Here is a 15,768-nt window from a genome sequence, read left to right as displayed (position 1 = left end):
CCTCTCTTTCTCGGGATCGGATGTTTGTTTCGGCGAATCGGAGCGACGAAAGAATAGGAGTAAATAAAATGTACACGTGACAGCGTGACTCTTATCACATGGGATGGTGAACAAGGTCGATAATGTTGTCGTGTGTCGGTTCGAACGATCAAACCTTTCCGTTGATATACGAGCGATTAATATAAGAGTCTATTGATTATACAAATTTATGACATGCGTCAACAGTTTCTGTATTCGAAAGTCCGGAGGAGATTAAAAAAAGAAACATTTTTCAATATTTCTATGTATGTAGATGTGGTTGACTATGCATTGCCATATCTGTAAGATTTATGATTAAAATATATACTTCACTGTAAATGTTTTCATAGGCTACGTTTTGATATTTACTGCCAGTATTATAAATCTGTAGTACATAATATAAAATATAGATTTTCAACTAGCAGAATGAATATCAAAAAGCAGCCTTAGCCTTAGCTGTTAATTTTAAATATACATGCTTTTATTTTAGATGGAAGCATACTTCTTGGAGATGCTGCATATCCATGCCTTCTCCAATTAATTACTCCATATCGGGATAATGGACATTTGACACAGGCCCAAAGAAATTTTAATCGTATACACAGTCAATGCAGAATTTCAGTTGAGCATGGATTTGGAATACTGAAACAACGTTTCAGACAGTTATATTTCCTCAAGTTGAGGAATATGCAATTTATCGTCAAATTCATCTTCGCTTGCTGCGTTCTTCACAATTTGGCTGACTTGGATGATTTGAAACACATGGAAGAACCTGAAGTCGACAACCATGCTGATATAAATGCGCAGGTATTGTTACATAATGTCCCAGCAGCAGATAGAAATGAAGATCCGGATGATGATCGACATGGTCGCGATCTCAGAGACGAATTATGTAGACAACTGTTTCAACGATGATTTGAATAAGAGTATCCAAATAAATTTGTTTAAATATTATGTTCTAATATTAATATTTAAATATTATGTTTATTATTTTTTTAAATATCAATATCGTGTCGTTGTCAACGTCGACATATCACATACTGCATTGTATCAATCTGTGTCGTTCAATTAAAAATATGTATGATATGTATTTAATGTACAAAACTATCAAAGTGCTTTCAAATATTTATGTTTTTTTAGTTATAAAAATTAGGAAACAATGTACAATTATAGTTTCAAGATTATAACGATTATAACCATAACGATTACACAAATATATTTCATTTATTAATAATTATGAATATTACGATTATATATCTTCTATTCAGCTCATTTTAATTAAAAATTATTAAAGTTTGATATTAAATTTTATAAAATAAATTCTTATGTAATATGTAAGACAACAAATAAAACAATTTTGTTAAAAATTTATCCATACATCAGTCTTTTATTGTCATATACGCCTATTTTTCATACAAATAGAGAAATATAACTGCATAATGCAAATATATATTTTATTATGATTTTTTATCGATAATTAACAAAAAAATGTAAATTGAACAAGAAATGACAGTTTTGATTTTCAATCACGTTTTGTACGCTTGACTGCAAGTAAATAATGCTGCTTTATTATGTAAAAAAAAACTCGATAAGTAAATGCAGCTTTTCCCAATTAAAAAAACTCAATAAATAAATGCAGCTTTTTTCAACTAAAAGAACTCAATAAGTAAATGTAGCTTTCCTCTCTTGCAGAGCTTGATACAGCTTTGTCACGCTGTTTATCAAAATAACAGAAAATAAATAAATAAAAAACTAAAATAAACTTTAATAAAATAAAAGTTATTTCAACTTGAAATAAAAATTTTAAATAAAATTAACAAAATTATATAAATTTTAAATACATATAACTTCATTTACGTGAAATGTTCATAAAGTTTGTAACTTTGGTTATAAAGTAAAAAATGAAGTGATTGAAAATGTGTACATTTATTAGCTTTTTTTTACCTTTGAATCCTGTAGAGTTACACATTTTTCCCAATGATGAAAGATCTAATTATTAGATCTAATTAAGATATAATTATTGTAAAAACCAACACACTTGTCTTTTAACAAAATTAAAATTAAACTTAATAAACTGTTCATAAATTTTATAAATTTGTAATAATATCTTATTAACATTTTTTAAAAGACAATGTGTCTATTTTTATAATTACTATATCTGACAGATCTTGTCAGGAAAAATGTGTAACTTCGCAGAATTTATATGTAGAAAAGATTAATAAATGTGTTTTACTACATTTTCTCCTTTAAGTAGGCAAAGGAACAAACTTTATGAATGTCTTATGTATACATATAATTTAGTAAACCTTCAGTCTTATTATATCTTTATAATCTTCTTCGTCTGATAATTCTTGTGTTGAGTATTTTTTACTTTCTATTCTCTCTAGTATCTTAAGTTGCCTTTGTAAGATACTATTTCGTTCTTTTTGCAATTGTAATTGTTCTATTTGTAATTCATTACATTTTTTAAGCTCCGTCAGGTATTTTGTACGTGTTTCTTGTTTGGCATCACTTTCTCTTTGTAGCACAGCACAGATGGATTCCTTAAGTGATTGTAGAGTATGCGCCAATTTGCCATCTCGTACTTTTGCTTTTGTATTTATTAAAGATGAGCAACTGCTATCCGTCATGGACGATTTGCTGCTACCTATTACTGATTGAGATTGACTGTTAACTGCAGATGGTGTCGAAGGTGGCGAGTCTAGTGCAATAGAAGATTGTTCTTCATTTACATTCCTATAATAGAAAACATTTTAAATTATATCTAAAAATATATCTAGAAATGAATTAAAAAACATTTTAAGGAGATGATTACTCACTGAGACAAATGTTGACTGACCACTTTTTGCAAAATGTCTTCTTGAGAAACCATTCCATTGCGGCCAGCTACAAAAGATGGCACTCCACTGTGACTTTTTCCAAATAAGTTTATCATTTCACTGTAAAGATACATATGTATTCTATTACTTACTTATTAAATACTAAATATAATACTAACTACTTAATAAAAACAGAATATTGTAAGAATGACAAAATAAAAATATGAAACAAATCGACTGAACTATTAATTATAATGTTTAATTCAAAAATATCATATATATAATTATATACAGAAAACACAAGATAGAACTTACTCTTTAAATGGAAGAGGTTTAGTGCCTTTTCCAGAACTATTTTTTCCCATGGTCTGTTTGATATGTTTATCCCATTTCTTCTTCAACAATTTAAATTTATTTTTCATGTGATTTTTAGTAGCATTCACATAACCTCTTTCTTGGAAGGATTCTGCTATCGCTTGAAACATAGCCTCTTTACTTTGATATTTTCTTTTCTGGAATTTTTTTTCATGCTGTTCATACTCTGTGAAAAACAACATTATGGTTTTATAGTCCCAAATAAAATAGCCATCATTATTGACACCAGAAGTATTCTCTTTTTCATTATCTGAGTCTATAATTGAAGAGTCCAATGAAGACACAATTGTAGGCGTGTGCTGCATAAAGCTTGTTACAGGAATCGTAACAGAAGAACTCTCATGGACTTTAATCTGAGGCTGAATTTCAGAAGGACCTGCTTTATTTAGTAAAGCATTCACAATTGAAGAGTCTAGTGAAGACAAAGTTGTAGGTGTGTACTGCATAGAGCTTGTTACAGGAACTGTAACAGAAGGACTCTCGTGGATTATAGTCTGAGGTTGAATTGTAGAAAAACTTATTTTATTCAGTACAGAATCCAAAGGCGCAGTTGTGGTTAGGAACTGTGTCGAGTTTGTTGTAGCAGTTACAACAGAAGTACACGCAAAAGTCTGGGGAGGCTTAATTAATTTTAATGATACCAGTTTAGGTTTCACAGCTGAAAAATAAAACTATTAATATAGTACAATATTTATGCAATTTAAATTATCTTAGAATAAAATCATTTAATCTATCTCTTAGAATTTATTTTATTAGTTAATTAAGTAAAAATATAAAAAGTATTATGAGTATTTAAGTAATCAGCATCATATATAAAATTCTTACCTGAATACTTAAAAGAAGTTTCCATTGTGAAATATCAAGACAGTAACGGCGTAGCCGAATAATAAAAGCGAGGTTATTGGACTACCCGACTCTTGAGCAGTGGATACTGTTTACAGTACAAGCTTCACACGCATGCGCGATAAAATAGCCCCAAATGCACCACCTTCGAAGGTGAGGCAAATAGAGCGTGCTCCTAATTGCTCCTTAGAGTATGCTCTAACGTGACGCGAACATCTAGTCGCCATCTTGTTTCCGGTGACACGAACGTATTGGAGCGCATTGGAGTGAGAAGGAGCATGTTAGGGCATGCGACGCGAACACACCTTCGAAGTCATGCCGGCGGGGGCTATGCCCCTGGTAGGTTCAACCTTGCCGGATGAGTTTGGAAGGAGAGGACAGACTAAGAATGCACCAAACGTCTTAAGCCAAGGTGTAAGGCAACGTGCCGATGGCTGCTTGGCCACGAAGACGTGAAACAGCGCGGTCGCAAACGTTCCCTCTGGGGTACCTGCCGACCCCCCAGAGTAGCTAGGCTTGGTAATATCATGGAGGCTCTGAATCACTTGATACTTGTTCCTACCATACTCGTGGGATGAAAAATGGAGAAAAATGAAAAAACTAAAAATACACTCAAACCAAAGTTAACGATGAAACACAAACCCGGAGATAAAGAACAGGACCCGTTCAAGAGAAAAGAGTCTATTCCCAGATCACCACCACCATCGGCGAAAATAATAACTGGAGGAATAAATAGGCCTTGCTTTAGCGCTTTGCTTGAACAAGGTGAGGAGGCATACGACTCTCCGGCTGAAAAAAAAACGACAAAACGCCCCAGTTCAAAAAATACCAGAGAAACTGATGATAATGATGTATTTATTTTTCCTGAACTGTTCAAAAAAGCAGTGCGAATAGTGTGGAAAGAGAGAAACTGGAACAAAAAGGCTCACCGAAAGTTGAAAAGGACGACAAGGAAGTTACGCTAGAAGAAGTGAGATCTGAAAGAGTAGCTCTAGAAGAGTTTCTCTTTAATGAAAACAATAAAATCAATAAGAATACAATTAAGTTCATATTGTCTAAGTGGGTGCTACTAGAAGGGAAATTACAAGAGAGTATCGTTGAGAGAGAAAAATTAAAGTGTACTTACCTGGCATCGAAAAATTCTATCAGTTCGATGTCCTATGTTCAAGTGGCGTTCACTCCATGGTCCGGAACAGCAGCATCTGAAACAGATAAAAAAGAAATTATCCAACGTACTACACTAAAAAGCGGATTCAAGACTAATTCTTCGGTAATGATTGTTAAGCCTTTAAATGAAAAGGACAATTTAACGTGTGAGGATGTCAAAGAAAAACTTACAAAGAAAATGAATCCGTTAATTAAAGAAATAAGGATTAAAAGAATGAGAAAGGTGGGAGACAGAGGCATTCTAGTGGAAACGGAAGGTGGAAACGAATTAAAAAAGATCCAGCAGATAATAGAAGACAATGAATGCGGGCTGAAAACAGAGCTGCCTAAGAAAACTGGACCCAGTATGATAGTATATGACGTAGAAAAGTCGGTCACAAAGGAGCAGTTTATGGAACAATTTTGGTCTAAGAATGTTGGAAAACTTGGAATCGCCAAGCAGGAAAATGAAAGCAGGGTTAAATACAGATACAACACATTTGTTAAAACCAGAAATACTAATAACTGGGTAATAGAGGTGACAGGAGAGATAAGAAGAAAACTCTTGGAGCAAGAACGACTATATATTGACTGGAGATCATACAAGGTTAATGATTACTTAGCCTTGACTAGGTGCTTCCGTTGTCTAGGCTTAAGCCACAGTGTTAAACACTGCAAGGAAAAGACCCCCACTTGTGGACACTGTGGGGGTTGGGGCGGGCCATATAAGCACCAATTGCTCAGAGAGAGAGAGAAATCTGCAGTCTGCGCTAATTGTACAAGAGCTAAAAGGAAAGACACACATCATACTGTAAGTGACAAGAGATGCCCGGAGTATCTAAGAGTAACTGAAATCGTAAAGAATAAAATAGATTATACATAATGATAAAATTCTTTCAAATAAATGTTGGCCGTTCGCAGACGGCATCATACGAATTAAGATTAAAAGTAGAGGAACAAGGCATTGATGTGTGTCTGATACAAGAACCATACGTATTCCAAGGACAAGTCAAAGGCTGCGCTTCACTTGGTGCAAGAGTTGTTCAAAGTAATAAGGTGACAGATACAAAAGCTGCTATAGTTGTATATAATCAGGAAATAACTGTCACAAAAATCGAACAGTTTACGGACGAACATATAGCTTGCGCACATATAGTACATAATGAAGTAAACTTATATTTGGTATCAGTTTATTGTCAATTTTCCATGGAGCTAAACTATTTTATTAATAAGTTGGAGACTATAATAGAAACGTTCAAAAGCCACGACATGATCATATCAATGGACTCCAATGCTCACTCCAAAACTTGGTACTGCAAAGAGAACGACGCGAAAGGCGAATTACTCGAGGATTTCCTAATAAATAAAAATGTATACATTTTGAATCAACCTTGGAAACGAACCAACGTTCTCTACTATAATAGGAGAGGCCAATATGGACTTGACTGTGGTGAATAGTGGAGTCCTGAAGGATATTAATGATTGGAAGGTCTTCCCGAAAATGACTTCCTCAGACCATAATTGTATATACTTTGAACATAACAACAATAAAAATTCAGAAACAAATCAGGTAATCACAGGACAACTCTATAACTTAAAGAAGGTCAATTGGGATCAGTTTGGCGATGTTATTAAATCAGAACTCAATGGGACCTTTTGTAAAGAAATCACAAATACAAGTCCGGAGAACGCCGTTAATCTATTTAATAGAAAGATTGATCTTATATGCAGTAGCAATCTAAGTAGGAGAAGACCTCTGTCTAGGAAAACAGTACCGTGGTAGAGCGAACAACTGACCAACTTAAAGAAAAGATTGGCGGCATCTCGTAGAAGCTGTAAACGGTACAGGAAACTTAAATATGAAAAGGCGTATGAATACAGTTTTGATATATACTGCAGACTAAGAAGGGACTACAAGAGAGAGATTGGAAAGGCAAAAAAGGACTCGTGGAATGATTTCGTGAACCGGAACACTACGAAAAACCCTTGGGGACTGGCATACAAGCTAATGATGGGAAAAATTAAAAATAGTAATATCCTAAGTACGATTAAATTAGGTAGCGATTTTACAACTGATTGGACTTCATCGGCGAAGTGACTTTTGGAAACATTAATGCCGGATAGAAAGGAAAGTACAGAAGCAGAGGATTCACAAAACATAAAGAACAGGTATAGCGAATACTTAAACTACAATATGGAACAGGAAATAAGAATGGACGAAATAGATGAAGCAATTAAAAGAACAAAGAAGAAAAAAGTTCCTGGTCCGGATAAAATAACAGCGGAAATATTAAAAATAGTTTGGAAGGCAGCACCAAACGCACTTTACTCACTCTTCAACACATGCTTTGATAAAAACAGCTTTCTAAAGCAATGGAAACAGGCGGATTTAAAACTGCTGCTCAAAAGCCCTGAAAAGGATCCGAGCGATCCTAAATCGTACAGGCCAATCTCACTGTTGTCAGTTGTTGGGAAAGTGTACGAAAGAATCATGGTACAACGTTACAAAGTAATTTACGAAAGTCTAGAAATGTGCTCCGACAATCAATATGGCTTCATAAAGGGACGATCAACGGAGGACGCAATATGCAGAGCGGTCAGCAGCGTGAAATCGGCCGAATCAAAGTACGTAATGGGCATATTTGTCGATATAAGTAGAGCATTCGACAATCTTTCTTGGATTGGGATTTTGGACAGGATTAGGAGTGTGCACTGCACAAGGAAGTTGTTTGAGGTGTTCATGGATTACTTCTCGAATCGAGAGGTACAATTGGCAAGCCGGGAGAGTGAATTGGGGGTATCCAAGCTCCTGAGTAAGGGGTGTCCTCAGGGTTCCATTTTTGGGCCCACAGCATGGAACATAGTTATGGACCAATTATTAGTGGAACAAAAAACTGAAGCTGAAACGAGATCTGAATACATAGCATATGCGGATGATATTCTAATCCTAGTGCCAGGAAAATCCAGGAAACAATTAGAGGAAGAGGCGCAGAAGGAAATAAACAGGATAATGAAATGGAGTACGGATAGCGGGTTACAAATATAGGAAAATAAAACAAGGGCTGTGTTATTAAAAGGGAATTTGGATGCTGAAAGGAAGCCCAGAGTCTTCTTAGGGCAAAAAAAGATAAAATTTTGTACAGAAATAAAGTATCTCGGAGTATACATGGATGAAAAGCTATCGTTTTTGCCGCATATAAGATATACTAAGGAGAAAGTCAGGAAAATATTCGCTAAAATTAAAAGAGTCAATAGAAGTAGATGGAGAATAGGAAGAGGATGTTTAAAACTGTTATATAAATCTCTTTTACTGCCAATTATGCTATATGCTGTGGGGGCGTGGTATCTAAGAGCCACTCACTCTCACGCTAGAAGGCAATTGGACGCTGCCCAGCGCTTTGTTATATTAGCAACTAATAATATCTGCAGAACAACATCAACTGAAGCACTACAAACTCTGACTGGTACTTTATCTATTGACTTGCAAGCTGTTAAAGACGCTGCATTTTATAATATTAAGAAAAATAAAAATTTTATTTATGATAACATGGAAATAAAAACGACTTTTGAAGAAAGAACAAAGGAGTACATAAAAACATTAAAGTCCCAAGTTGTTAAAAAGTTAGAAGAAACGTAACAACACAGATGGAAAAATTCGCTCAAGGGCCGTATTACATATACCTATATTCCCAATGTGACATTCGTGGGAAAAAATCCCTGGTTCGTTCCAAATCAGAAGATGTTCTCCATACTATCTAGTCACGGTTCTACAAACGATAGACTATTCAGATTGGGGTGAAGTTCAACACCATCCTGTCCCTATTGCGATAATGAGGAGACAGTATATCATATTATCTTCTCTTGTATAAAATATGAACATTTAAGAAACGAACGAATTAGGGAATTGAGAAATGAATGTCTTTCTGATATGGAAAGACTTATTAAAACGAAAGAAAGTTACAAAGAATTTGTTGTTTTTATTGAAAAAACATATGAAATATGGAAATGGTTTCGCTGAGTAGAATGGCTCGCGTCCACGTGGCGGGGATGGAAACGTTAGTACGAATTACTGACGGCTAAGAAGCCAATAATGAACTTAATAAATTTCTATAAAGAAATAAACTTATACATAACCTACTTGAACATATACGATCACATTATGTGAACGAGTTAGATGAATACAATTAAACATTAGATAAAACAAGCGGATATGATATAACATTGGGAGCCGCGAAATGAAGGGTGCAACAAATAATAAACAATAAATGTCCCTATCTACTGTCTAGCTAAACCACTGCCAAGGGAACGGGCTTGGAAAAATTAGCGGGGAAAGAAGACCCTGCTGAGCTTGACTCTAGTCTGGCACTGTAAGGAGACATGAGAGGTGTAGCATAAGTGGGAGATGGCAACATCGCCGGTGAAATACCACTACTTTCATCGTTTCCTTACTTACTCGGTTAGGCGGAGCGCGTGCCCCGAGGGCTTCGCGCCCCGGCGGTCACTGTGTTCTAGAGCCAAGCGTGTCAGAGTGGCGTGAGGCCTCGGCCGATCGCCTTTAATACTCCCGCGTGATCCGATTCGAGGACACTGCCAGGCGGGGAGTTTGACTGGGGCGGTACATCTGTCAAAGAATAACGCAGGTGTCCTAAGGCCAGCTCAGCGAGGACAGAAACCTCGCGTAGAGCAAAAGGGCAAAAGCTGGCTTGATCTCGATGTTCAGTACGCATAGAGACTGCGAAAGCACGGCCTATCGATCCTTTTGGCTTGAAGAGTTTTCAGCAAGAGGTGTCAGAAAAGTTACCACAGGGATAACTGGCTTGTGGCGGCCAAGCGTTCATAGCGACGTCGCTTTTTTGATCCTTCGATGTTGGCTCTTCCTATCATTGCGAAGCAGAATTCGCCAAGCGTCGGATTGTTCACCCGCCAACAGGGAACGTGAGGGGTTTAGACCGTCGTGAAACAGGTTAGTTTTACCCTACTGATGACTAGTCATTGCGATAGTAATCCTGCTCAGTACGAGAGGAACCGCAGGTTCGGACATTTGGTTCACGCACTCGGTCGAGCGGCCGGTGGTGCGAAGCTACCATCCGTGGGATTATGCCTGAACGCCTCTAAAGCCGTATCCTCTCCAGTCGACGGTGGCAATGATATCTCTAGGAGTCTCCTGAGTCATAAGGCGCAATGTGTCAAAACAATGTGACACTACTAGGCGGCCGGTACTCGGGCCGGTCGTCGCACGAGCCCGGTTTGCCGTACGGCGCCATCGCCCGTCGCCGGGATCTCACCGCTACGACGGCACGGCGTCTAACGGTCGATCATGGGTTTCGCAAGTTCGATGTCGAGACTCGGAATCGTCTGTAGACGACTTAGGTACCTGGCGGGATGTTGTACTCGGTAGAGCAGTTACCACGCTGCGATCTGTTGAGACTCAGCCCTCGGCTTGGGGATTCGTCTTGTCGGTTAGACGAAGACTCCACACGTTCGACGGCGAAAGCAACACGCCGCGAACGGACTTGGAAAAATTTCTCGCTCGCCGGCGAAAGCAACACGCCGCGAACGGACTTGGAAAAATTTCTTGCTCGCCGGCGAAAGCAACACGCCGCGAACGGACTTGGAAAAATTTCTCGCTCGCCGGCGAAAGCAACACGCCGCAAACGGACTTGGAAGAATTTCTCGCTCGCCGGCGAAAGCAACACGCCGCGAACGGACTTGGAAGAATTTCTCGCTCGCCCGGCGAAAGCAACACGCCGCGAGCGAACTTGGAAGAATTTGTCGCTCGTCCGGCGAAAGCAACACGCCGCGAGCGAACTTGAAAAAAGCGGCTTGTGCGGCCGGAGGTGTCGCCCGCCAACAAAAGCAACACGCCGCGATCGGACTTGGGGTACGGGCGGCGCGTGCCGCCGGAGGTGTCGCCTGCCAACGAATGCAACACGCCGCGATCGGACTTGGGGTACAAGCGGCGCGTGCCGCCGGAGGTGTCGCCCGCCAACGAAAGCAACACGCCGCGATCGGAGTTGGGGCACGGGCGGCGCGTGCCGCCGGAGGTGTCGCCCGCTTACAAAAGCAACACGCCGCGATTGGACTTTGGTACGGGCAACGGTTGCGGCCGGAGGTGTCGCCCGCTAACCAAGGCAACACGCCGCTATCGGGCCTGGAAAAATTTCTCGCTTGCCGGCGAGAGCAACGCGCCGCGAGCGAACTTGCGCCTGTTCCCGAGTTCTCGCTTGTACCGCTAACGAGCGAGCTAAATGAGATTAATTAAATGAGGACGCATCGGAAAGTTTATTCGTGCAAACACTCCGGCTTCGCTTATCGGCATCCTGCCTGCATTCGTCCACGTATCGGTCGTAGAATCTCGAAGATTGTGCATCCGACGAGTGGTAGCCGGAAATTAGCAGATATCGTAATAATCGTGTTGCGCGGTCGTGCGGAGCGTCGAAAAGTACGAAACCTTTGTCCGAAACGTATTTCCGTATCGTAGTATTATCTCCTCGTAGCGGCGCTACTCGCCGTCAAGTGCCCCGGAGGTACCGCCGGCGGGCGACGGACTTGGTGAAATCATTCGGTCGTCCGGAGGTGTCGCCCGTCCCGGAGGTGCCGTCCGTCCCCAAGTTGACGCCGGCCGTTATGTGGTGCCGCACGTATAATCACGCCCGTAACGTGCCGTCTCGGTTGCCGCGCGCGTGATTTCGCATCGGGCGAGTGTTCCGTACCGTAATCGCGGTCACCGCAGCTTGCGTGTTGCGTATCATCCGTAATAATTCGAAATATATGTCTCCGACACGTGGGTTTGAGACACGTTTCGAGTTAGTAATCGGACAGCGCCCTCATGTCGAGCGAGCGCCGAATAGTAAGTAACTTTCGTCCGAAACGTTTTTACGTAGCTCTCCTCGTTGCGGCGCCGTAAATCGTCGTTAAGTGTTCCGGAGGTACCGCCGGCGGTCGTCTGACTTCGAGAGATCATTCGGTCGTCCGGAGGTGCCGCCCGTCCCGGAGGTGTCGCCGGTCGGCCGTAGTTCCCGGAGGTGTTGCCCGGCCCAGAGGTGTCGCCCGGCCCGGAGGTGCCGCCCGACCCGGAGGTGCCGCCCGGCCCGGAGGTACCGTCGGTGCTTATACCTTATTGTCCCGGCATTTCGTTTGTTTCCTTCTTAATTAATGCTAATTATCGTTGTTTGACATTCGCCATACGGCTATCGTGATAATATTTTATCGTACAATAGGACTTTTCGATCGTTCGCTCTCCGCGACAATGTCTCGATTGAACGCGCCTTTCGACGCTCGCGCTCGCATACGGCCGTGCGTAGGACCGTGCGTCGCCGACCGCCTGGCCGGCCGGTTGGGTACTATAAGAGATACGTCGCGCTCGGCGCGTCGAACGAGTCGAGCGAGTCCGGACGAGTCGTAAACGTACTTTCTCGAGTCTCTCGCCACTCCGGCGTGTTTCGACCGCTCTCCGTACCGTCGCCGACCGCTTGGCCGGTCGGTTGGGTACTATAAGAGGTAGGAGAGATTAATATTGTACGTGTCGCGCTCTCGACGTTGACAAACGAAGAATCGCCCGAACGGATCGAGAACGGATTTTGTCGAGTCGCGACTCTGACACGGAGAGAACATTTATATAAAATGTTTGATTTGGAAACCACGAATATATAAAATAATATACGATCGTCGCAGAACGCGCCGCCGCCAAGTCTTCTCATGCTTGGAGGTTGCGTGTCTCGCGAGAACGTACGTTCGACTCTCGCGTCGTCTCGTATTCCTCTTCGCCGGGGATTACGGTGCGGCTCTTCTCGTTCGTCGCCGAACGCGCGCAAAATTAACGCACACTTATTTATTACGAGCACAGCATTGCCACGAGTCGGTGTCGCAAGACCGAATGGCTCTTATGTGGCGCGCACGCCTCTAGTGTGTTGGCCGCGCGGTTCCCTCTCGTTTCGTACGCAGCAGCGGAATCGTCGCGCTTACCGAGCATCTACTCCACGGATACGAGTTTGCGGGAAGAGTTGCTTCTTCCCGCTCGCTTTGTACGCCGTAGCAAAATCTTATTGCTGGTCGTGTGCGGTTAAACGCGTACGAACCAGACAGAACAGTCCTCGACGTCTAAGCATCGCCATCGTCGATCTAGCGTCAGGGTGAATCGCGCGGTCTCTCGAGACCGCGCATCATAACATTTGGGAGAATAAGAACACGAGTATTTTGATCTTGTGGATTTTTGAACGGAGAGGAGGAGGAAGAAGAGAGGCGGCGGCGTCGGGGGTTTACTCTCGCCTCCGTCGTTCTCTCGTACGCTTTACATAATAGCGTTAAACACAGCAGAGTGTCGCCGACCGGCTGAGCAAGACCGGCGGCAAATAAAATGGCACATACGAGCGTGTCGCGCGCGCGTCGGTGTTTCGGCATCGAACGCGCGCGCGCGCGAAAAAGAGCTAGCGACGAGTCTTCGGGCTCGCTCGCGAGTTACTCCCTTGCGAGTAACCGAACACGAAGCTCCCTGGTTGATCCTGCCAGTAGTCATATGCTTGTCTCAAAGATTAAGCCATGCATGTCTCAGTGCATGCCGAATTAAGGTGAAACCGCGAATGGCTCATTAAATCAGTTATGGTTCATTAGATTGTACCCACATTTACTTGGATAACTGTGGTAATTCTAGAGCTAATACATGCAAAACAGAGTCCCGACCAGTGATGGAAGGGACGCTTTTATTAGATCAAAACCAATCGGTGGCGGGCGGCTCGCCGTTCGTCCACCGTTTATTTTGGTGACTCTGAATAACTTTGTGCTGATCGCACGGTCCTAGCACCGGCGACGCATCTTTCAAATGTCTGCCTTATCAACTGTCGATGGTAGGTTCTGCGCCTACCATGGTTGTAACGGGTAACGGGGAATCAGGGTTCGATTCCGGAGAGGGAGCCTGAGAAACGGCTACCACATCCAAGGAAGGCAGCAGGCGCGCAAATTACCCACTCCCGGCACGGGGAGGTAGTGACGAAAAATAACGATACGGGACTCATCCGAGGCCCCGTAATCGGAATGAGTACACTTTAAATCCTTTAACGAGGATCCATTGGAGGGCAAGTCTGGTGCCAGCAGCCGCGGTAATTCCAGCTCCAATAGCGTATATTAAAGTTGTTGCGGTTAAAAAGCTCGTAGTTGAATCTGTGTCGCACACCGTCGGTTCACCGCTCGCGGTGTTTAACTGGCGTGATGTGGGACGTCCTACCGGTGGGCTTAGCCTCGCGAGGGGCGGCCCAACTAATATCCCGTCGCGGTGCTCTTTACTCAGTGTCGAGTCGGGCCGGTACGTTTACTTTGAACAAATTAGAGTGCTTAAAGCAGGCTACCTTCGCCTGAATATTGCGTGCATGGAATAATGGAATAGGACCTCGGTTCTATTTTGTTGGTTTTCGGAACCCCGAGGTAATGATTAATAGGGACAAATGGGGGCATTCGTATTGCAACGTTAGAGGTGAAATTCTTGGATCGTCGCAAGACGGACAGAAGCGAAAGCATTTGCCAAAAATGTTTTCATTAATCAAGAACGAAAGTTAGAGGTTCGAAGGCGATCAGATACCGCCCTAGTTCTAACCATAAACGATGCCAGCTAGCGATCCGCCGAAGTTCCTCCGATGACTCGGCGGGCAGCTTCCGGGAAACCAAAGCTTTTGGGTTCCGGGGGAAATATGGTTGCAAAGCTGAAACTTAAAGGAATTGACGGAAGGGCACCACCAGGAGTGGAGCCTGCGGCTTAATTTGACTCAACACGGGAAACCTCACCAGGCCCAGACACCGGAAGGATTGACAGATTGATAGCTCTTTCTTGATTCGGTGGGTGGTGGTGCATGGCCGTTCTTAGTTGGTGGAGCGATTTGTCTGGTTAATTCCGATAACGAACGAGACTCTAGCCTGCTAAATAGGCGTACCCTATGGTATCGCGGAACTTTTGAAAGAAAATCTGCCCGATTTTTTAGAAGAAGTGCCACTATTTGAAAGAAATAAAATGTTCTTTCAACAAGACGGTGCTTGACCACACAACGCCAGGATTGTAACAAACTACTTGAACGAGCAGTGTTCGAGATTCGAACGGTAATAACCCGCGGACAAGAAAGCGTTAAAATATTCATGCATCTCGATCATGCCTCATGCAGCATGCATATAATTTATTAATTAATATCGTGGTCTAACATGCGTATTTTAAATTATATTTAAATTAGCGCTCGGCCGCGAGAGTATACGGATACTCCGCGCCTTCGAAAACAAGCGCTTAAAACAGTCTAAATTGTAAACACCGCTGTCGCGCGAGAGGAGAGAAAAACAAGTAAATAATTACAGTAAACGTTCCTTCACCCTTAATATCACAATAGAACGACAGCAAATGTACTCGAATATTCTAGAATTACAAGGCGTATATAAGCCTCCTCTCTCGCGACCGCGGCGCTTTTTCCGATTGCTCATCGCGAATAAAGTGTGTTCATACGATAAAGATTGGTTGTCTTTGTCTAATTCATTACCGTTGCTTGCGGACACTTAGTAATTTACGACTCGGCTAATTCTCTCGGTAAATTCGGTG

At 42.0% G+C, this 15,768-nt stretch overlaps 1 protein-coding gene and 2 pseudogenes across 1 annotated transcript; 2 read left to right on the top strand and 1 right to left on the bottom strand.

Moving 5' to 3' along the window:
- Window positions 1-1,495: 1,495 nt before the first annotated feature.
- LOC146722705 (uncharacterized) lies at window positions 1,496-4,541 on the bottom strand. The gene is made up of 3 exons (XM_085483990.1): window positions 3,153-4,541; window positions 2,838-2,957; window positions 1,496-2,754 (listed from the first exon to the last, which is right to left on the bottom strand). Exons 1-3 carry the CDS (start codon window positions 3,656-3,658, stop codon window positions 2,316-2,318), a joined length of 1,065 nt encoding a protein of 354 aa, XP_085340116.1. The 5' UTR covers window positions 3,659-4,541; the 3' UTR covers window positions 1,496-2,315.
- A 4,183-nt stretch (window positions 4,542-8,724) lies between these two features.
- Window positions 8,725-10,653, top strand: LOC146722704 (large subunit ribosomal RNA; annotated as a pseudogene).
- A 3,036-nt stretch (window positions 10,654-13,689) lies between these two features.
- On the top strand, window positions 13,690-15,768 carry LOC146722703 (small subunit ribosomal RNA; annotated as a pseudogene; the record flags this gene model as incomplete).

This window comes from Nylanderia fulva, unplaced genomic scaffold, assembly GCF_048542155.1.
Source record: "Nylanderia fulva isolate GAGA-0341 unplaced genomic scaffold, ASM4854215v1 Scaffold284, whole genome shotgun sequence".
Lineage (NCBI taxonomy): Eukaryota > Metazoa > Arthropoda > Insecta > Hymenoptera > Formicidae > Nylanderia > Nylanderia fulva.
The sequence above is the reverse complement of the archived record's forward strand: the minus strand, read 5'-3'. Positions and strand labels throughout refer to the sequence as shown.